Source organism: Hirundo rustica, chromosome 3 (assembly GCF_015227805.2).
Source record: "Hirundo rustica isolate bHirRus1 chromosome 3, bHirRus1.pri.v3, whole genome shotgun sequence".
Lineage (NCBI taxonomy): Eukaryota > Metazoa > Chordata > Aves > Passeriformes > Hirundinidae > Hirundo > Hirundo rustica.
Window position 1 is genome coordinate 70,116,879 of NC_053452.1, and position 22,445 is coordinate 70,139,323.

The 22,445-nt window shown below is 37.3% G+C and overlaps 1 protein-coding gene across 6 annotated transcripts in view; it reads left to right on the plus strand.

Moving 5' to 3' along the window:
* WASF1 (WASP family member 1) overlaps nt 1-22,445 on the plus strand; it is an 87,759-nt gene that overhangs the window by 38,095 nt on the left and 27,219 nt on the right. For 5 of the 6 annotated variants that reach the window (XM_040060543.2, XM_040060548.2, XM_058420074.1 and 2 more), the window contains exon 2: nt 20,988-21,148. In XM_040060543.2, the coding sequence (XP_039916477.1) occupies nt 21,016-21,148 (133 nt within the window). In that variant the 5' untranslated portion in view covers nt 20,988-21,015. Of the gene's footprint in view, nt 1-11,550; nt 11,668-20,987; nt 21,149-22,445 lie in introns of those variants that run through there. The other variant, XM_040060544.2, reaches the window with a different exon arrangement.

Sequence of the window (22,445 nt, forward strand, 5' to 3'; positions counted from 1 at the left end):
CCAGCATTTGCTTTATTAAGTGTGTTCTCTGGCATTGCACTTCTGATATGATATCCTTCAGTAGTCTCTGCTTCTGCCTAGAACATTTCAATTGTTTTAGGAGCCCCTTCTGGCTTTTTGACAGCCGTCCTCAGTTTTACATAACTTTCACTTTCTGAAAGTGTTACTTCAGGAAATAACCTTTCTGTTCCCAGGAGTCGCTACTGAGGCTAGTTCTGTTCAATGTTTTTATTGAAGATCTGGACAAGGCCCTCTCAAGTCAGTTTGAAAATGACCCCAACTTGGGCATGAGTGTTGATTTGCTGGAGGGCAGGAAGGCTCTACAGTAGGATCTGGACAAACTGGATATAGAGGCTGAGGTCAATTGTACAAGGTTCCACAAGGTGAAGTGCTGACTCCTGCCCTTGGGTCACAGCACCACAGGCTGGGGCAGAGCGGCTGGAAAGCTGCCCAGTGGAAGAGGACCTAGGGGTGCTGGTCAGCAGGAGCTGAACATGAGCCAGCTCTGCCCAGATGACCACTCTGGCCTGTATTAGAAATAGTGTGGCTGGCAGGACCAGGGCAGTGGTTGGCTGCCTGTATTCAGCACTGGTGAGGTCACGTGCCAGTGGTTGCTTGTTTTGTCGTGCTAACCATGAAACAACCGCTGATCTGCAGACCTAAAAAATTTTTTTTTTCCATCTACATAATTGTTTAATGCAGTTGAATGCTCTGCCATTGCTACACCTCTGATGTCTGTTAGCAAGTGATGCTTCTGTTGTAATTGGTGTCACTATCATGGTTGGCAGGTAGCAATATGCAGCAAAACCTTTAGGTCCTGTCTAAAATTTCAATCCAGCTTGTTTGCTAGTCACTGAAATGCTAGTTTGTTGCTTAGATTTGACTTCAAACTCTCTATTACATAATTCTGTTATCACTGTTTGTATATTTTTTGTTCCCAGGCTTCCTTTCACAAAGTTTCCGATATGCCTGGTATATTAATGTTTTTATTTAGGACAAGAAATTGATGTAAAATGGTCCATTGAGTTTTCAATTCCTGTTCTAATGCTGAAAATATAAATAATGTATTCTGAATTATTAATGCATCCATAAATATTGAAACGCAGTCATTAATAATTTGATAAAATTAAGCATTTAAAACACAGTTTAAAATGTAATTGTATATAAAATAAAAGAAAAGAAAAAAATGGCAAGAAATACAAGATTATATGTCTTCAGTGTTATGCGCTGGAAGTGTGAGTTGTATAGTGCATGCTGTTAATGTAGAAACCCTGGTAATGTAGAAATATGCAAATGTGTACTTTTTCCAGCTCTTCTGTTGAGAGCCCAGAATAGTAAAATGGAAAAAATAGCTGCACAGATCAGCCAGAATAGTAACATTAGAATAATATACTTGACAGGACATTTTTGTTTTAAATGTTAAAATGTTTAAATTTTACCTTAATTAGGAAAAAAAACCCTCCAAAAAACAATCAAGTCGCATAATAAGCATTTCTTCCTTCCGATCTCTAGTACTGTGTCCAGTGCCAGTAGGTCAGGATTCCACAGTTATTTGAGATTTGACCTCTAAAACTAAATGAGATTTTCAGGGCAGGAGTTGTGTAATTCCCCATCTAGCACTAAATAGCATCTCAACATGATACTGCAGTAAAAATAATAATAAGCACAAAAAGAGAACCTTCCCCATTTTCAACATTGCTTCTTTACCCTTTGTTCTGTGTGCTCTACTAGGAGAACCTGCTCAAATAATTAGACCTTCTTTGGATTAATATTATCCAATTTTAACACCCTGAACACTTTAGAATTATCCTAGAAGGATTTGTAGAGTGTGGTCTCTACCTATACAGACTTAGCACATGGTGTTTTGAAGCAGTTAGCCCATGCATGAACTAGGGATGCCTTGTGAAAGTTCTTTAATCCATGCCTCAGAAGACTTTTCAGCTGATCTGTGGAATTTACTGAATACTTAAGATTAACCATCCTCTTTTCAGTGAACAAGCTCTAGGAAGCTTGTAGTTTAAATAATGAGAATAACATAAGTACTCTGTGTTCCCTCCCCCACCCACTAAGTTCTTCATTTGAAATTCAGCCAGCACTCCCTAGCTCTATGATAAAGTCCCCCTGTTTCCTTTATATTTTTGTATTGTCACTTTCTAATTGTCTTATTTTATACATACTTCCATTAACACGTGAGTTAATCTGTAGTACAGAGGAGTAAGCAGTAACTTCATGTTTAATTTGGATAGCATCTCTAAAGAGTGTCTCATAATACTAAAAGAAGTATCAGGCTTTCTTAACACATAGTACATACCAAACCAGAGATGATAATTTCAAACTTGTTGAATACTGAATATAATGTTAACTTCTTCTTTTCATTAAGAAAATGTAAGTGAATAATCCAGTAGCATTAACAGTGAAGAATTTGATTTCTGTGTGTACAATATTTGTAACAATTGGAATTTGCCTCACAGGTCGTAGACATTTACTGTCAGCTCAGTACATCAGCAGACACCACTGACAGCTTAAGATAAATTTGCCACAGCTTGTGTGATTGAAGCTTTGAATCAGGCACAAAACCACGGCACATTTTTTAGGGATTAGGTAATTTCCTTAGATGAACTATTTTTGTTGCGATAACTCTCCCCTCGCCCCCCACCACACATCCATCTTTTCTCCTGTGTTTCCACAGTATTTTTTATTTAGGGCAATAATATTTATTCACAGGTATAATGAAATATACTTGTTCTCAAGTATGCAGATGACCTGTAGATTTTGTGAAATGTTGCAACAGCTTTCTTTGGGAAAGTTTGCCGGACTTTTTAAGACACCTGGGGAGGTTTCTAAGGATGGGTTAACTGAACATTTGCCAGTAATAGCTTGAGCACGATTGATCCTCCCTTGTAGTGGAAGAATGGGCTGTAGATGACCTGAAACTTTCCCTGCTTTAACTCACGTCTATGATTCTTCAAGTATTTTAAAGCTCTCACAGGAGCACTCATGATTTGCTCATTGTGGGTCCTTGCAGTTTTCAGTCCCCTGAGCATGGATGTGTTCAACACAGAGGCAGATCTTGTTGAGTGGCCTCTGCAGGGTAGCAGGCTGAAGGGAGGAGTGGCAGAAGTTGCCTTTGTTGCTGCCTCTTTTCCCCTCAGAAAGTCGGGAGGGGTTAGGAAAGCAAACAGGGATTCAAAATGTGCTCTGTTGAGCACGGCTGCTTAAAGACTTGAGCTGTCAAGTTGGGGTCTCTCCAAAGTGACTTAAACCAGCAAGAAATTCTGCCAGCTGTCCCTAGGCAATTCTTCCTTGAGAAGTTCTGGCAGAGCTCCTTGTGGATTTTTTGCACAGAAGTGCAGAGTGGAGTGACTTTGTCTTGGAGAAAATGTCAGGGCTTCCTGAAGTGAAGGTGGAGTCTCTGGATAAGTGTGCTTTCATGCCGAGGAACTCACCCTGTGGAGCCATTTCAGCAGGCTTCACGCCTGATGTCCAGGGGTGCCCACCATCACATATTCAGTACTATTTCAGTGATCCTGACCAGAAGCTGAAAGGAGATTTTTTTTAGAACTGATGTTCTCATCTTCAGTTATTTTTAGAAAAACAGGTGACCTTCAAGAAGGTTGGAAGTAGCAGTGAAGAAACTGAGGCCCCTTGAAGACAAAAAATATCAGTCTCTTGCAGGCTTCTGAGAAGTGTGGGGACTTTTTTCTGCTCATTCAATATTGGCTATTAGAAAAACACTATGGTAATTGAAAACTATTTAAATGAAGCATTCTTAGCAAAGCACCTTCACATTGAAATTATCTACTCTTGTATTGAGAAAAGCCTGTTCCAAAACCTTTTTTTTTTTTTTTTTTTTTTCCCAATTTAACTGTTACTATTGTTATATTGACTAGGTCTACAAGGAAAAAGGCTCTCCTCATCCTCAACAGTTTTGCTCCAAATGTTGCATAATCATTTGATTATTTTGTTTAATTAGGTGACAAGATGCTACTCTTTCTTTAATAGGCAGTAATATTTTTGAGTGATATCAGTAGTGGGGAATAATTATGTCTAGGTAAACTTGCAGCCTTCATGAGGAGTGTCTGTATGACTACAAGGGCTGGACAATTACTTAAATCCTTTTTATGTGTGGACAAGGTTGTCCAAATATTTATACAATGATAATTTAATGGTATAAGTGTAAAATCTTGTGCAAGGTCACTGTTTGTTACTTTTTTCTTCCTTTTCCCTTATATTAGCAAAATATTATCCCTGTAGTGACACCTGATATAAAATGGGTATTGGAAGAAGATGCTTTAGACTTGTGATGCGGTTTAAATTGTAAGACAGAGGAGTTGTCTTCTTTCTGTTGTTTTTTTTGGGGGGATGAGGTTTTGTTTCGTTTGGGGGGGGTTGTTTTTTTTTTGTTGTTTTCCTTCTGAATAGTTCTTTAGAGGAAAGTAGGTTCAGTGTACGATCAAGATATTAGTTTTGAAACCTCCTTTCTTGTTGCCCTAATACTTAGATTAGTGTGCCATTCCCTCCCCCTGGCTCATGTACATTGGAATGATCATCTCAACACTCATAGAACAACTCCAAGCACGTAGGAGTTGCCGTGCAAGATCAATCTTAGTTCATCTAAACATGTACATGGCAATGATCATCTGAGTTCTTGTAGAACTCCCAGCATGTAGGAGTTGCCATGTGAGTTAAATATAAATTACCAATGCTGGTAATTTTGTTAGCCTTTTTAGTTTGGGTTCAGCAGTGAGTTCTGGTAGTATTTTTCACCACAGGAGAATCTAGGTCCTTGGGAAGACCACCAAAATGAGGTTATGGATTATAAAAACAGATAAAGTTGCTGTGGTTTTTCCGATGTGCAGAAATTGTATTATGCCAATCCAAGTTAGGTTTTCTTTTTTAAATCTTTTCTTTGGGACCTTTCATTGCAGCAGTATATAAATATAAAACTGTGTTCTCTTAGTGAATAAACATCAGCCTCAGTTTTGTCACCAATGTGGTATTCTCTCCTGTTTACTGATGCAGAGCCTCTCCAGACTATTAGTAGGAACTCATTATCTACTCTATTACGTGCATAGCCATGTCTCTTGTAGCATTGATCTGCAAGTAATATAAATGACATTTGGGGGCTGCTTTAGCTTTTATTTGTTGCATTCAGAAGCATTAATTTATTTCAGATTGCATCAAAGGTAGTATTTTTTTAAAGCAAGCTTTTTAGTTTCCTACTTGGCTATTTTCTGGTCTTTTGATAAAGGTTTTGATTAAAGATCTTGCAGAATAACCAAGAATCACCAAGCAGACTATTATTATTTGATTGCATCTGTCATTGTGCTACATAGGGTAAGGCAAGGATTTTATTTACAATTTTATATTTATAATATTTATTGGGGAAAATAGAAATTTAAGGGGGTTTTAATATTTCAAATTTGTTGCTAAGAATTTTAGTGGTATAAAAATATTCTGTACTATCATTGAGATCAGGATTTTACTACATAGAAATACTATTTTTCTTAATTAATTTTGCTAATTTTTCTTATTAAAAACTGAATTTGTTGGATGAATATTCCCATGACGTTTTCTATGAATCATAGAATCATTTTGTTTCAAAGATCATGGAGTCCAATCAATAGCCTTACACTGCCAGGGCCATCGCTAAACCATGTCCTCAAGTGCCACATTTACATGTCTTTTAAACACCTCCAAGCATGCATCCTCTTCCCAAACACTAAGTGACTCAGGTATTCTGTGCCATGCAGCCCATCATTATGCTGAATCTCATGTTAAATTCCACGTCCCTTCTTTTTCTGGGATGTCTTCGGGTTGTGTGGGTTCCTGACTGGTGTTTCAGTGTACTAATTCTAGACTCCAGGACAGTTTTCTCATCTGTAAGTTCATAAAATAACCTGAATCAATATCCAAAGAACACTTCCTGACGTGAAACAAAGTTCACATTTTAATCAAAGTATTCTCAACTTCCTTGACTACACAACTTGTCCTTCCCTCAGAGAAGTATGTTTCCTTGTTTTAATGAACTTAAATTCAGTTAAAATATGTTGTATTTACGTAAAAACAGGAAAGACAATAAAGCATAAAAGTACAGTTGGAGAGACAGAATTTTTCAAGGGAAGTGGTCAGTGAAGAACACTCCTAAAATGGGAAAAAATTAATATTAATTATTAATCTAGAATGGAACTGACATATTGTCTTTTGTCATCTAGGGAGTGAATTGTACTTAATGTTAGGGTCAAGGCTGTGATTAGATTTAAGGTGGAGCTTGATTCGTTTAGTTCATAAATAGGATTGTACAGCATTGTTTTAGGATTAGATTTGTGGTTTAAGCATTACATATCCTACCCAAAACATATACATCACAGATAGTAAAATCTCTTTGTTTTCCAAGACTGCTTAATGCTTTGTTTATAAATATATTAAGCTCCTCCCTGCCTATTTGAGACGTTTAACTTATGTCACCCACACATGCTTAGAGGTACTTAATTTGTCTAGGTATGTGGTTGGCCTCCTGAATTCTCTGTTATTCCCAGGAGAAGCTTGAAATGATGAGCTGGGGATTAGACTATGACCAATTTCATCTCATCTGAGAGTGGTCATTACTGTCTCTGACTGAGAACATTTGGTTGGTTATGCCATATAAGAACACTGAAAAAATATGGGTACAACACTCAAGATAAGTGATTTAAACATGTCTTCCCCTTTTTGGGGGAGAAAGGGCTAAGTACTAGAGAAAAAAATGGAAAAATGCCTTTCAAGTGACCAAGGCATTAAACTGTAAGGACACATATCTAATTTTCTATTCAATTATTCTGAAAATTTTAAATTAATGAATATATATAAATATATTCACATATATACATGTTTTAAGTGCATAATTATTTTCTGGGATTGAGATATGGAAACTAAGTTCTTCCACTTGCAGCTAATACCCGAGTGTCAGGATAAGATTTGACTTCCTTGTTTGCTTGCTTGGTTTCAAGTGCCTTCACACAAAAATGCTCTGTGGCTTAATGCTTTTGATTACTGCAGTAAGGGAGGGAGGCATGAATTAATTCCTCTTAATCTGGTGTCCATCCTTTAATCAGTCTTTCCATTTCTTGAGTGAGTTCTTCAAACATCAGGCTGTTGTTCAGGAAGCAAGAATCCTCCTACCTTTGGTGCCTGTGTTCAAAGAGAGTAGATAGAGTTAACCTGAAGCACATGGAGGCCTTTTTGTTTTCCTGTTTGTTCCATATGTCCTTGGTTAAAAAAAGAGAAAAAAATTAATTAAATGGATGGCTCTTTTTAGGCACTTGCTATTTCTGGGCATTTTGTGGAAATTCCAGCAAGAGCTGGCTATGGTGATTTCCAGCTGCTGTCCTCAGAGGCAGCTGAAGTGGTTATGCTGGTGTCTTCACAGACATTTCCATTTCCTATCTTTTCCTATGCTTGAAACCAGTATTTAGATGACAGCACTAGTATTTGATAAATAGCATTTCATATAGTTCTGGTCTAATACTGTGTCCTAAATTCTCTGAATTTCTACAGGTAGCATATCTTAATTGCAAAAGGAATTACTGAATTTATTGAATTCTTACATTATCTACCTTTGAGGCATCTTTATTACTTGATAATTATATGTACTAGTTCAAGGTCTAATAATTCCGAGCTATCTTTTCAGAGCTCCCTGTAGAGACAGCTAAAGATAATCTCATTTCTACATCCCTATTCTTTCACTATCTGCTCTCTGCTAAATATTTGTTAAGAGAGAAAGAGCTAACTTTATTAACTCCCTTACCAGAGCTGCCCTTTCTCATGGCTGGCTGGGCTAATCTTTTTGCTGTATTGTATCAAAAATAAACAGATTTACCTTCTTTTCCTGTATGTGGTCCCTCGATTCCCTTGAAGGAGCCAACAGAGATCAGTGTTGTCAGTGTTTCCCTTATCACAGAAGGTGCTATGATAGTCACATGTAATGGGCCTGAGGATGTTTTCCCTGCAGACTGAGAACACCTTCTTTTCCTTGATAAATGTATACCTGCAGGTTCTTTGCTCATAGTGACTTAATCCTGTTGATGCCATAAGCCATGAAGTACCTTTACTGTCTCTCTATTAAGAAGTCTGATGTAAGGTGAACAAATGCACAACTGAAAACACTCTTCTGACCCAGTGAAATTCCCTCGAAAAGCTTCCAAATGGGACTAGTTTCTCTCTGCTTGAAACTGAGATGGCATCTCCAGTTTGCAGACTGTAGTTTTCATTTGCATGGATTTTGTATTTCCAAACCCAAATCCTAAAGTACAAGGGTGTGTGAATTTCAAAATGTTCTTCTTTCATGTTTGTGCCTTCAGTTATTTAAACTGGTAGCTTTAAATAATGACTGTTTGATGCGTAGCGCAAAACAAACCTAAAAATTTTAAAAATCAAGTGTCCAAACCTGGAGTCAAGAAAAGGAGGTGAATGCAGTCATTCTTTGTCTGTTTGTCTGATTCCTATTTTATCTCAATATTTTTCAAATTTAAGAGAAACTTCATAGGGAACAGATATTTGAAATGTTGCTGAGCACCTGTACATATTGTTAAAATGTATGTCTTTGCAAATGTTACAAGCAATGGAAAGGTGACAGTGTTGGTTTACATGTAAATAGCTAGAGGAAACCAGAGAGGGAAGGCATTCTACAGATATCCCAATTATGGGAACAGCTTTAGTTAAAGCTCACAATCAACCATGACATGAAAGCCTTCAGAGTACTAGCTTCAATTTGTTCTAATCTTCACAAAAAATTAGTTTTCTCACCAATGCTTATTCATGTAATGGCAAAAATACTTCTCAAATTCAGACATGGACAGTGAAAATAAATGCTGGCTATAATTACCTTGAGTATTTAAATTTAGGGGAAAATACTTATGTAAATATGAGGACTTTAAATGCTGCTTACAGAATTACAAAGAAATATAATTTCATCTGGAAAATAAGTTTTTCCTTATGAGATATTTTAAGATGTTTAAATTATGTCTTGCAGAAACTATGGAATATTAAAATTAATTTATTAAAATGCAGCACATTTAAAAACCTTCATGCATGTAATCCCTACTTGCTACATGAGTTTGCTAAATGTATGCTGATTCTTTTATGTAATCCTTCATTGGTGTTATGACAGAAGAGCAAATAGCTCACATTTCTTCTTAATAAATATTGGCATAACTAGTTTCCTTGATTTTGTGTAAAAATTTGTTTATTCACAGGAAGTCATGTAAATCAGACTAATAGAAAAAAACCTTCCAAATGCAAGTTCTAAGTGTTGTCCTGTAAAGGATCTAATTTCATTCTAGAATAGCTACTTAAAAGACCATGAGTTTGAGAGTCTGGAACTCAGACCTCAACCTTCAAAGGACATCCAAAGAAGAAACTTAACTGGGGGAAGAAAGAATATGTAAGATTGAATTTATGCAGTTGCAGATTTAGAGTAGGCAATAGAAACAAATTATATCATAATTAAAAGTATTCACAAAACATAAGATTATTTGTACTGGAGAGGATCTCTAAAGATAACCTAGTTCCACACCTTCCCCTAGGCCATGTTTCTTGGAGCTACATCCAGCCTGCTCTTGAACACTTCCAGGAACAGGGCATCCACAGCTTCTCTAGGGAGCCTCTCCCAGTGCCTCATCACCCTCACAGTGAAGAATTTCTTCCTGATGTCTAATCTAAACATTAAATATCTATTTAACTATAACTCTTTCAGTTTAGAGCCATTCTCCCTTCTCCTATCACTGTGCCCATGTAAAAGGTCCCTCTCCAGCTCTCTTGTAGTCCCCTTTAGGTACCAGAAGGTCTCCCTTGAGCTGTCTCTCCTCCACAATGAGCAACCCCAACTCAGCCTGTCTCCATAGGAGAGGTGCTCCAGCCCTCTGATCCACCTCTGTGGTCCTCATCTGGACCACTCAACTTTTTTTCTGCTAAATAAGAACAGAAATTTATAACTTAGTAGAATTGCTAGCACAGAAAGGGTGTGACATCTATAAATACCTGAATGTTACAAATGATGAGAAATAAAAAATAAAGTGTGTAATCTGAGAGTATAGGCAAACAAAGAAGGGAAGAGGGAGAACTGACACATTTTTGTGTGTGATACGTAGTTGGTTGTAAGAGGTTACCCAAGAAATTACTGGAAATACCCTATTTAAAATGACAATATTTGAATGGAAAAATTATTGTCCCAAACAGCACTTCACTGCCTAGAAAACAGGTGCCTTTGAGTCCTCCAGTCTTTACTTAGCAAGTCTTTAACTCACTTCAGTGGGGAGTTTTGTTGTTACACCGAGTCAAGGAGGTAATGATCTGTTTCTAGCCTGCTACAGTATAAATCATTATTAAAATCATTATTTTAAAATCATGATTTATTTTTATATTTTATATATTATGATAATATAAATTATTATTAAATCATCATCAGTGTTTCTGGACTGTGGAATGTTTAATAACATTTCACTTCAAAAGTAAAAAACTTCTCTGTAGATGTTAATACCGTTTTTCTGCAGCATGACTCTTCAAACATGTTATGTTAAATGGCAGTAGACAGGGAAAAATGTTTCTCTGTATTGACATTTTTGCAACAAATCCTCTTCTCAGGAAATTAATTGTTCACAAGAGGGGGAATCCATCTACAAAGAAGCTCAGCTAGTAGTAATAAGATGATTATTACACATCTTTATATCCCGCTTGATAGTTGGTTATCTTAATTCTTTCTTTAAAACTGTGAAAAAAGAAAATCAAACCCAATAATCTGTCATTTGTGGGTTTGGTATCTAAGCATAAAATGTGTTTTGGCACTTGGTGTCATAGCATAAAGCGCAGGGAAGATTTTGATGCTAAATACATGACTCCTTCATGGCTCTTGCCGTGCTAACATCACTTCTTCAAATCTCTAATAATGTTTTGAGGCACGAAAAGCTGCCAATAGTCATTGTTGACACCTGTTACTTTGTTTAGTAAGGGAGTACTAGTTAATATCATGTGTATCGCTGCTGGATTAGTATACAGGAACTGTGTAAGTAGCTCCTGCCTTGTGTGGTGTTTCTTAGCCACTGCCCTCTGTACATTGGTCTAATTACTCCTGTAGATTCCCTACATCATCTATTTTTTGAACAATATGCAATTTCTTTCTCAGCTTCATCAGTAAGATCAACACAATGCCAAGATTCTTGTATTTCCCTTCCTTCCTTTCCTCACCAACGTACAGCAACTCATTTCTTTCATTTTTGGCCCATCATAATGTAATATTTACCCGTTGTAGCTTGGCACCAGAGGAATAATTCCTAATCACTTTGCCTTCAGGGGGTTCTCCGCTTGTGCCTGGGGAAAAGGGGCGGTTTGGTCAGCGCGGGGGAGCGTGTCTGTGTTTCCTTTGTAAGGACAGCCCTGTTGTTAGGGCAGGACACTGTGCGTTGAATTCTAATGCCTGGGTGCGAGAGCCAGCCTGTTTGGAAGGGCAGCGTGGGAGGTGTTGGCTGCGATCCGCAGAGCCCCAGCGCGGGGGCTCCCTCGGAGCGAGGAGCTCTGGAAGCGCTCCCGACCCTGCCGATGGGGAACGCGGCCGTTCAGCGCCGTAGCCAGGGCGAAACACCTCAGCCCCCCAGTAGCTACCCGGCTGCTTTGCTCGGCAGCCAGGAAGTTCAGGTACCTCTTCTTGAAATATTTATAATTTGCTGCCACAAAATATTGTCCATTCGGGAGCAGGTTGTTGTAGCCGTGCAACAGAAGTTTATTGGCGTTGGTTTTTACGTGCATTTGGAAGATTTTGCGAGACGGTTTAAAATTCACAAATGCTCGTAGTAAGGCTTTTCCTGGATTGGCAAAGGACTGTGTAACAAAGGTAACTGTTAATGTACAGAATATTTCTTTTCAAGGGAAATTGTAGAAAATTTTCAAAGTCTGTTATGATAAGATATACTTAAACCACAAAAAAGGTACCTTTAGTCCTGGTACTAAGGTTTTGATTTTAAATTAACGCTGGATTAGTTATCTGTCTCTGTCAAGACTATAATAAAGAGCTTTTGTTGCAATCCATCATAGGGCTTTTGTGTTACACGCTATACATAGAAACTGTTAACAGGAAGACTAGATTAATGCAGAGAGAAAAAATGTCATCAGATAAAACATAGGTCTCAAAAAGCAATTTCAAGTTCCATACTATGTTATGCATTAATACATTTTAGCCTTTGGGGAAAAGAGGAAAACTTGTAATCAAAAATTAATTTAAGCATTCTTGGCTGTATCTAAATTAGAACCCAGGATACTTCCAAAATTGTTATTAATCAAATGACCTGACAGGAGCTCACTAGGAGAAAATTAATGAGTACAGGCTATTCTGAATAATATTTAGTAATGCCACTACAAAATTTTGCAGCTCTTTTTCTAGTCTCACATATAATAATTCCAAATATTTCTGTTTTGACGTAGCCATATAGGTCTGTATGTGTACGTTATGCAAATGAGTTGTGCATATGCTTTATATTTTTAAAATTAGCTTCATCAGGAAGCTTAATAGAAATACAAGTGCAAGAAGTCACTATTTTTTCTTGATTAATATCTTGACAATGAAGTGAGATGTGGTTCCATAGGACTTAAATATTACTCCATAATATATGGACACATTTGTTGTGGGTGTTTTTTTTTTTTCTTCCTTGTAAACTATTATTGCAATTTGTGCCTGTTTGGGTATAATGATTCTCATTTTTTTTCTGTGAACTATTCACAGGATTGATTTTGTAAGTCTTCTCTGTAATTTAGTGCTGTATTGGAAGGAAAGAAATTGGTGGTTAGTATCTTGTGCCTTTAGGACTTGGATTTTAAGAGTGCAATTCTTTTCTATCCAGTTTCTGATTATTTACTGTTTTGTAAATTTGAAATATGACAGGTCATGAAGGGTTTGGTTCATCATACATGTAACAAAAGTTTTAGTTTTGGAATACTAAGAAGTGGCATTACTGGGAAAACCAAGCCTAAATACCAACTGATTCACATCTAACATCTGGAAATCCGTAGTAGTGGGTTTTTTTTGTTGTTGTTTTTGGGTTTTTTTGTTTGTTTGTTTGTTTTTTTGTTTTTTTTTTTTTAATAGATCTATGAGAGGGTTTTTTTTTAACCAGAAATTTTAGTCTTTGTGTGTTCTGTGTTTTTTATGTAATATGTATTTTGTAAGTAAACTGTTTTACAAAAAAAAAAAATTTAATTTTCCTTTTTCTCTTTTTGCTTAACATACTTATATGTGAAGGAAATTTGTAAGTCTAAATGTTTCTTGCTGTAGACATGTTAAGCAGTGTCATGTCTAACTTCATTGAATTTTGTCTGTAAGCCAGAAGCATAACTGGCTTCATGCCTTATTGCCCCCAGCAGTCCTGCTGTTCAGAATAGGTAGTTTTGAACCTGATTTTTTTTTTTTTTTTTTTTTAATTTTTCCAAGAGCAATTTGATTTAAATAACTTCTTTATTAAGATGAACAGAGATATTTTTACCGTTATTAGCAAGATAAATAGCTGCAGTAATGATGGCTGGAATTTTTTTTTTCTTTTGCTATAGATTTGTTAAAGGTGGCATGAATAACTTTAAAAGACACCACAGTAAGATGGAAGCTGTTGGGAAGGTAGTGGGAAATGATGGAAGTAACATTTGATGGTTAATAAATTGACAAATCAGTAGGTACTTTTTGATATTCTGGGAAATCATAGGTGAAAACAAAGGAAAAAACATCAGTTATTTGAAATCAAGCTGAGTTTAATATTGTAAAAAGAACCTGTCTTGAAAATCCACAGTTAATAAGCTGGTTCACTCTGAATTGTTTGTATTTGAATTCCACTCCATTAACAGGAATTCTGTTTAACAATAGGGATGAGATTTGCAAAATCCACATGCTGTATATTTCACCCTTTTTCATTTTGCACTTCTGTTGGGAAAAAAAAGAAACCAATATTGACCTGAATATTCTCTCCTTGTGTTTAGGATGCCTTAAGTTTTTGCTCTGTACATGTAATCAGAGTGAAATGGGGAGAGGGAGAGGGAGAGGGAGAGGGAGAGGGAGAGGGAGAGGGAGAGGAGAGGAGAGGAGAGGAGAGGAGAGGAGAGGAGAGGAGAGGAGAGGAGAGGAGAGGAGAGGAGAGGAGAGGAGAGGAGAGGAGAGGAGAGGAGAGGAGAGGAGAGGAGAGGTTAAAAAGCAGATTGTAGTCAAGAGTCCAAAGGTAAATGATTTTCCCCAGCAGAGTGGGAAATGATGTACAAGCCCTGAAGGCTGGACTCACAGGGTGGGAAGTGGTTGCTGCCTGGTATGATGTTGCATTTTTGTTACTCAGAGCTCATTGAGTTGACCCAGATTGCAGTTTCACTTGCTGAAAATATGCTGGTGTTTCCTCTCAAACTTGAGATATTCCCTGTAATTATGAACTGATATGTCAACTTTCTCCTCTGAAACGTTGCTGCTGTTTCTGTTAATGAGGTTGTACTTGTATTGCTACTGGGGAGTCGTATTTTGCACCTTTGCCCATCCTGAGAGCTCTGCTGACACTGCAGTGATAGTGGCTATTTAATATTTTCTTGAAAAGCTAATTTATCACAGATAAAGCTCTTAAAAGTCAGCATACAAATTATTAATCACTCAATTTCTTTCCTCACCATTGCCAAAATTGCCTTCACTTTTACAACACTAATTCATGGTAGTCACAAGTTACATAGGGCTTAAAATACAGCACTCTTTTTTTTCCCCACTGTAAAAAATTATTGCCCTTTTTTTCATCTGTTTAGCTGAGTAAATATTAAACTTTTAAATTTTGACAAGGAAGTAGATGTGGCTTTAGTTTGTGTCTGTAATCAAATCCAAATTGATTTTCAAATATTTTTGTTGTGTGCTCTAAAGATGAGTGTGCGGCTGTGTGTGCAGGTGTCCCTACTGGGGGAGAGACTCTAGTCTTGTGATACACATCTGAGAGAAAGTTGGCTGGATAGTACTAGCCGAAAAATAATTTTTTAACACTGTAATTATGCCTTAGAGATTGAGTAGAACTCAAGTCCTACCCGTATTTGTGACTGCTCTCTTTTCTGCTTATCTGATGTGACAGATGTGCTGAGATGATTACAGATTGTTCTACAGGAGGAAAATACTAATTGCCACAGACAATTAATACAATACAGAAGTCAGTCAATATTAAATACAGAATAAATATTACAAATTACTTTAAAATATATTTTATAGTTATATGAGGTAGGTTTTCACAATCTGTTAATTACTGTCTTGCTAATCAAATGCTTCCCTATACAGTGTTATTGAGCTTGAGCCTTCAGTGACCCATTGGCATATTAATCTATCCCTGAATAATCTTGCCTTCAGTTCATATTTAGAGAACATTTTGAGGGACTGTTGTTGTTATTATTTAGGGAACAGTATTTTTTTATATTTATGACTACAAATAAAGAAATATTTTAGTGGTGACTCTGTGGTTTAATTAAAAAAGAAATTATTAACTTCCATTCTATGCTCTCTATAGGCGTTGCACCTTAGGCAGAGCAAACTCTTGTGACCAGTGAGAGGACTCAAGTAAACAGCATGAAGCTGAGTCAGGGGAGGTTTAGATTGGATATCAGGAAAATGTTCTTCACCCAGAGCATGGTTGGGCATTGGAACAAGCTCCCCAAGAAAGTGGTCACAGCACTTAGGACGACACTCTCAGGCACAAGGTGTGATTCTTGGAGTATCCTGTGCAGGGCCAGGAGTTGGACTTGATGGTTGCGATGGATTTCTTCCAGCTCAGGATATTCTATGATTCTATAAATGTATAACAACTTTTTTGAGCAGACAATCTCAAAGTATAGAAGGTCTTAAGAGGCAAGTGATTCATTTTATGCTCGTTCTTAAAGAGCAGTGATGTCAACATCACATTCCAGTAATATATTCCACATTTATTTTCTTTCACATTTATTTTAGTTACAATAAAGTCTTTTTCTAGTTAGTTGCAGTTAGAAAAAAATTTTGAAAGTGAGTTGCAGAAGACTGAGATTTGAGGGAAATGTTCCAAGGAGAAGGTTTTCCATTCTGCTGTGACACGGTTCATAACAGAAAGGATTTCAAAACTAATTTTAACACATTTCTGTTGAATTGCCAATTTAGGATGTCAGTTGTCGTCTTGTCAGTTTTGCGATGTATCCTTTAAGGGATGTTAATTGCCTTTAGAGTTTTGAAATTGTTATGTTGACTCAGCAGTAGGTGGTTGTGACCTACTTTGTTGAAGGACACCACACTGTAGGCGTCTGTTTCTTTTTAAGCTTGTACCTGATCTTGATCTTGCAGTGAGATCTGCAGAAAAACAAGGAACACAAATTCTTTGCACATTTGCCTTTCATAGTAGAGATGTGCATTATAAGAACTTCATATTTGGATTTTCTGCAACTGGTATGATGTCTTGTGATATAATTAAATTTGCCAGGAGAATGAGCTTGGTTTTTTAAGTTACATAGTTCTAATTTTACCAGATTTGTTGACACTTTTAAGGGTTATTTTATTAGCTTATGTATAGCATAGGTGCAGTTAGTACACGATTATGTAAGCAAATATAAAAACTATTATATATTCTATTTGTGTTTCCTAGCGTGGGTGGGGGAAGTGTTAAATTGATTGTTGCATTCGAAACTGTGGTCTGTTCTGCCAGCAGCTGGAATGTGATCAATTAAATGGGGCATATGAAAGGCATTGCTGTTGCACATTGTTAAAGGAAAATTACAAGTAGTAGTGTAATACTGAGGTCTAAAGATATACTCTAGAAATGGCTGGAAATAAATTTGACTCCATCAAAGCAAGGGCATTCAGTGCTGGATTATTAGCATGTTCGAGAAAAAATAATGGATCGATATCTTTCATTAATGCTAAGAGAACCATGACAGTTTTAGTAAGGATGAAATGTAACCTAATCAGAAGTAAACTTCCATTAATAAAAACCATGTGATCATAAAATTTCATTAATCTTCTGAAAATCAAACTGAAGTGTAATTTAATTTCTAGTTAACTAGAAAAACTAGACTGAAGAACTTAAACTGTTGGGCAGGTTTCACCACCTTATTGTTGCGCTTTCATTCCTACTTGTCTCTTTAGAAAACTTGAATCATTACTGCGACTAGTGACGTTTCAGATTTTTCAGAAGCTTCTAGTAAGTCGTGTAACGTTTCTCCACACATCTTTCAATTCTGAAGTAATTCTATGGGAGGGTGTTGAAGGGAAAGCGGTAGCCTGTTTCCTACCCCAGTGTTCCCCAGGACCTTCTCTGGGCAGCAGCAGCCGGGGACGCTGTCCTGCCTGGAGCCAGGGGGACAGGTGCCCTGAGAGCGGGTTTCTGAGCTACTGCCAGTGGTGCTTGAGAGCTATGAGACAGAGAAGAATCTCACTCACCCCTAAGACTCCTAATAGCTGAAGAGGACTGTGCAACATACTCAACAACATATTTTTTTGATAAAAAGTGTGGTCGAATCTCATTAAGGCTGTTCTTCTGAAAATGTTTTAATTAGCTCTCTTTAGTGCTGCTGTTCTGCTAATTTTTTAAAGTAATAGGAACTAATTGAGAAGCAACTCAAGCATTTTACCTAATTCCTGAAAAATCACGTATGACAGCATGATAGTTTAACAAAAAACATTAGGCAGGTGCTGTGTACACACAGTTGTATTCTGTACTCATAGTCGAAGCGCTTGTGAGGGGGATGAGTTTGTGCCAGCCATTGTGCGACTGAAGTAGCAAAGGGTTTTGCAAAGAAGATTAGGGTCCGCTTCTCAAGTGGATTCAGAGTGCTTCAAAGGATGTATAGGAAGTGGGGCAGAAGAGTTTTCAATAGTGGCTCTCCAAAAGACATCGGCATCTCTTTGTAAAGAGAAGTTGCATTTTAAGATCACTATGGAGTAAAGTACTTCCAGTTAACTGAGTGTAAACTAGTGCCGCTTCACTTCAGAAGAGCGGCCTCGGAAGATTTGCATGGAACTGCTGGGAAGAGGAGGGAGTTGTGTCTGAGGATTGCCTTGCCTTCCTGGGTTCTGAGCTGGGAAGCGGAGGAGCTGAGGGGAGGGAGACCTGTGTGACAGGAGGAGAGCTCTGAACCTCTGAGGAGGTGTCATGTAACCTCTCAACCAAGGGATCCTCTTATGCACTGACAAGCTGCTTCTCTCTTCTGCCTGGCTGGGCTTATGAACACTTTCCAGGGCTTACTTGGGAGTGACATGGTAACAGGATTTCATTTCAAAGCAGTGAATTTTTCCTTTGCTGCCCCAGTGGCTTGGGTAATGCATGGTTTGGGAGCTGGGGCTGGGGGGGGAGTGTGTGTGTGGGTTTTTTTGCGTTTTGCCTAAAGGATATAATAGATTGTAACATTGTCTTTTTTGTTTCTTCCTCTATCACAGCTCTAAAGCTATATAATAAACATAGCGATTTCAGGGGTTTTTTTCAGCTTTCTTGTTATGAACTGCGTTAGGAAAAACATCTTTTATAGGAGTGAAGAAATTGTGTGAGTACAGTAGAGTTCCGTTTGCTGTTGCACACCTGTTATCCCTGTGTTGGGATCACTAGTTACAACTGGGAAGGAATCGTCAAGACTTTCTAGTGGTTGCAACAAACCGCAAAGAATATGAGGTCCGTAGTGGACAAATTACCAGCAGGTACTTTTGTTGTATAGAGCATCCTGTGGCAAATAGTTTCAGAATTTATTAAACATTGTGTGAAATGCCTTTTCCTTTGTTTTAAGCATGTTTAAGTGGTATTTTCCTTTGTTGCCTCCCTTGTTTTGTTTCTGTGGGGATCTGGTTAATATCCTCTCATCAGGCTTTGCATAGTTTTCAAACGTTAGGCATATTTTTGAAGGTGTCAGTTATATCTTCCGTTGTTTGTTCCCCTTCCAAGTTCATTCCTCTTTGTAAACTCCACCTTTTAGCATACTTACTGCTCCTAGTGCTACCTTTTCTTGTTATACCATGTGTTTGTGTAGGACAGCCACAACAGCATTATTCAGATATCAGAAAATGTTGAATGTGTGATTTTTTTTCAGTAAAAATGTTTGTTTTTATACTTTTTTGGACCATCTTTAAAAGACTTGTGTACTTGGTATTTATGCAACTCTGTCATTAAAGCAGTAATCAAGAAAGGGCTCAACTTTGGAATTAATATTTAATTGCTTCTGTAGAACATTGCTCACATATCATTCGTTGTGTTTCTTTGACAGGGACAGAATAGTTCCTTTATTTTCTATTGAGGAACCATGATAATGAACCTGTAGTTAAGTGTTCATGAACACTTTTTCTTTGCTTCAACTGAGACAGTGTTCAGATTTGCACTTTTTATTTTATTTAGTTTGTGTGTAAAGTCCAGCTTTTCAGTACTTAGGTACTTAGTGACTAGAAAGATTTGGGATATTTCTAGAAAATAAAAGTAAGTTAAAAGCATAGAACATTTTTGATTGTTCTGTCAAGAAAGTAAGGGTGGTAGACATGATATTAAAATGTAATGAGCAAGATGCAGTTAGATCCTGGAAACACAGAGGTGTTTCTCAGGTCCACTTAAGGATCCCACCTGGGTCCCTCAGCTGTGAGCCCTGGCTTCAGTGAAAGAATATACTCCCAGGAAATGAGGCAAGGAGAAATCTAAGCAGTCTGCGAGGTGAAAGTACTCCTTTACAGTCACCTTTGCCTCTTCTAATTCACTGTCCTATTCTAGGTCAGCAAAATTTCAGCTAATTCACCTATTATGCAAAAAAAACCCTCTCAGTTTTGACCAAGTAAGGATAACAGTGGCTAAATATGTACTGTAGGGAAAATGCATTCTGTGGCTCAACACAAATCCCTGGCTGCATCTTGAGAACATTGTGGGGTTAAACTTCTAAGCAGAGGACAGATGAAATAGGCAGGCTGGATGGCTGAAGAACTAGGACTGCATATGGGTTGTATTGGGAAAAACCTGTTTTCTTTACGGTCTGGAGAAAGTGTAATCTCTTCTGCAATGGGAAGGGAGAATAAGTTATGCCAACACTAAGTGTATCCATTCTCTGTATATCAAGTGGAAGTCTTGTCAGAGTGTTACATGACAAATGATGGAAAAAATACAGAATTTTAGGGAATCAGCTTTTTGTGAAGAAGAATTTTAGTTGATGGGTCTTAATAAGCAGGACTAATAAGGTGAGGGATGTAACTTGCCCACTTTAAACTCCTTAAAATCAGTGTCATGGGTGCAGAAAATTACCAGCCTAGATTCACAGCCTGAGACAATTCTTTTGCTGTCTGTAGAACCAGTAAACATTCTTGCTATATTTACCATTTGGATTTGAAAAGTGTGAAGGGGTAGGATTTCTGAGTTCTGGAGGACATTGCACTACCAGTCTACTGTGGAGACTTTCACGTTTGGAAGATGCATTGTTTGCTGAATTAATTGTCAGTAGCAGTGTAGGGGAAAGGACAACATCTTCTCTTTTCTTACCTTGACTGTGTATGTTTTAGAAGTGATGTTTAAATTAGAAGGGAGACTCCTGCTGGTAACATGACATAATGAATAAATCATATCTACCTTTCTACCGTAATAGACAACAACTAGTTTGACTTTGACCTCATAATAAAAGGACTTTTTGTTGGACTTTGCTTGCCCCAAATAAGGAAGTAGTCCATCAAGACCACAATCTTTCCGTAATGGTTTTGTACTGCAGAGGTTTTCCTGTCTTTTTTCGGGGGGTGCGGGGTTCAGAAAAAAACAAGAACTGTAAAAAATTGTCACTTCACTGGAACCTGAATCAGGTAAAGATTTAAAGAGAGAGAACAAAATAATCTTCCTTAAGCAAAGAAAAAAATATTTAGGTACTGATAGAGCTATGAATTCCATCAGTACTATGGCGCTATTTTTATATGTTAGGATTAGTCAATTTAACTTCAGGCATAACCTGAATTTAAAATATTTACAGTTAAAATTATAACAGTACTGTGTCTATTTTCTTTGCAGGTTTGCTGGTCCTCTGATACATTTCAGAATGCCACTGGTAAAAAGGAACATAGACCCCAGGCACTTGTGCCACACAGCTCTGCCCCGAGGTATCAAGAACGAATTGGAATGTGTCACCAATATCTCCTTGGCAAATATAATCAGACAACTGAGTAGCCTAAGTAAGTACATTGTCTTAATAGCCGTTTTTAGAACTAATGTATTTTACTGTCTCAGTGTTTGAAGTATGAACACCTTTTCAGATTCTCAGTAGAAAATTGTCACTGGGTCTGAAATGTAGTGCTTTTGTGCGTAGTGTCTAGCATGGACATCTGTGAAAGAAAACCAGGACCTTTTCTAGCAGCACATTTTAAAACACTTCATCCATATATTTCCATTACCAGTGGAATATGACAGGAAAAGAAGTTCTGTAACGAAGTCAGTAATCGCTAACTTCAGAGCAATCATTGAGTAGGGAATATGAGAAATATATCATTGGTTGCTTAATTCTCCCAGCTTAAACCCTTGTTCATGTTGTGGTCATTCAGGAAAAAAGAGGAGTTAGCTTTTGAAACAGTAAACACAGAAATGTAATACTTATGTGGCATTTAAAATAGTTAAAGATTTTTTTCTTCTTCCTTGTCAACCATTGTACCCTTGGTGAACTTGAGAGGAGTGAATACTTCTCGAGCTCTGAAACTCTGAAGGAGTTTTGCTGAAAAGGCTGATCTCTGGCTTGTTCTTTCTTTTAGTTACAGCAATTTAATAAGTTGTCAGATGAACCAGCATGATCACATTTTGAATTCCCAATGCTACAAGTGCTTTTTAACCAGTAGAACATTATTAAAACTGCCAACACATTAAATATTTAAATGTGCATGTGTATACAACTACAATGTGAAAAATCTTTCAGCTCCATCATTTTCTTAGAGTCACAGGTGATGTAGCCTAATTCATTGATTAGATTGATTTAATTATTGGTTTGATGATATGCTGTATGGTGAGTCTGTTGTGGCAGCCTTTCAAAGCTGTTAGGGTGCCATTATGTGGAAGACTTAATTGAGGACAATGAATTATGGAATTGAGACAGGAATGCTCACAGTACATAAATATGAACATTATTAATATAGCTGCAGCAACAAAAGAAAATAACTATTTGAATATTTTTCAGTGAACCAAGAGCATATCATATCAGGATGCAGTATATGATCACTATCTGTGATATTGCTTCATTGTGCCAAAAGCCCTTCCCAGATTAGCTGCCTATGTACTTGCCTCCCCTTCCTAGTCCCTCTTATTAATGTTGCATTATTTTATTTTAGTTTGCTTGTTTTAAAAATTCTTACTTGATTATAAGCTTCATCTGGGGGAATTTGTTTTTGTAGGTGGCATGCCAAATATCTATTTGGCATTTTCATTTGGAAGTATTATTTGACCCTAAAAAAGCCAACCGTAACTTCTAACTCAACATCATGGTCT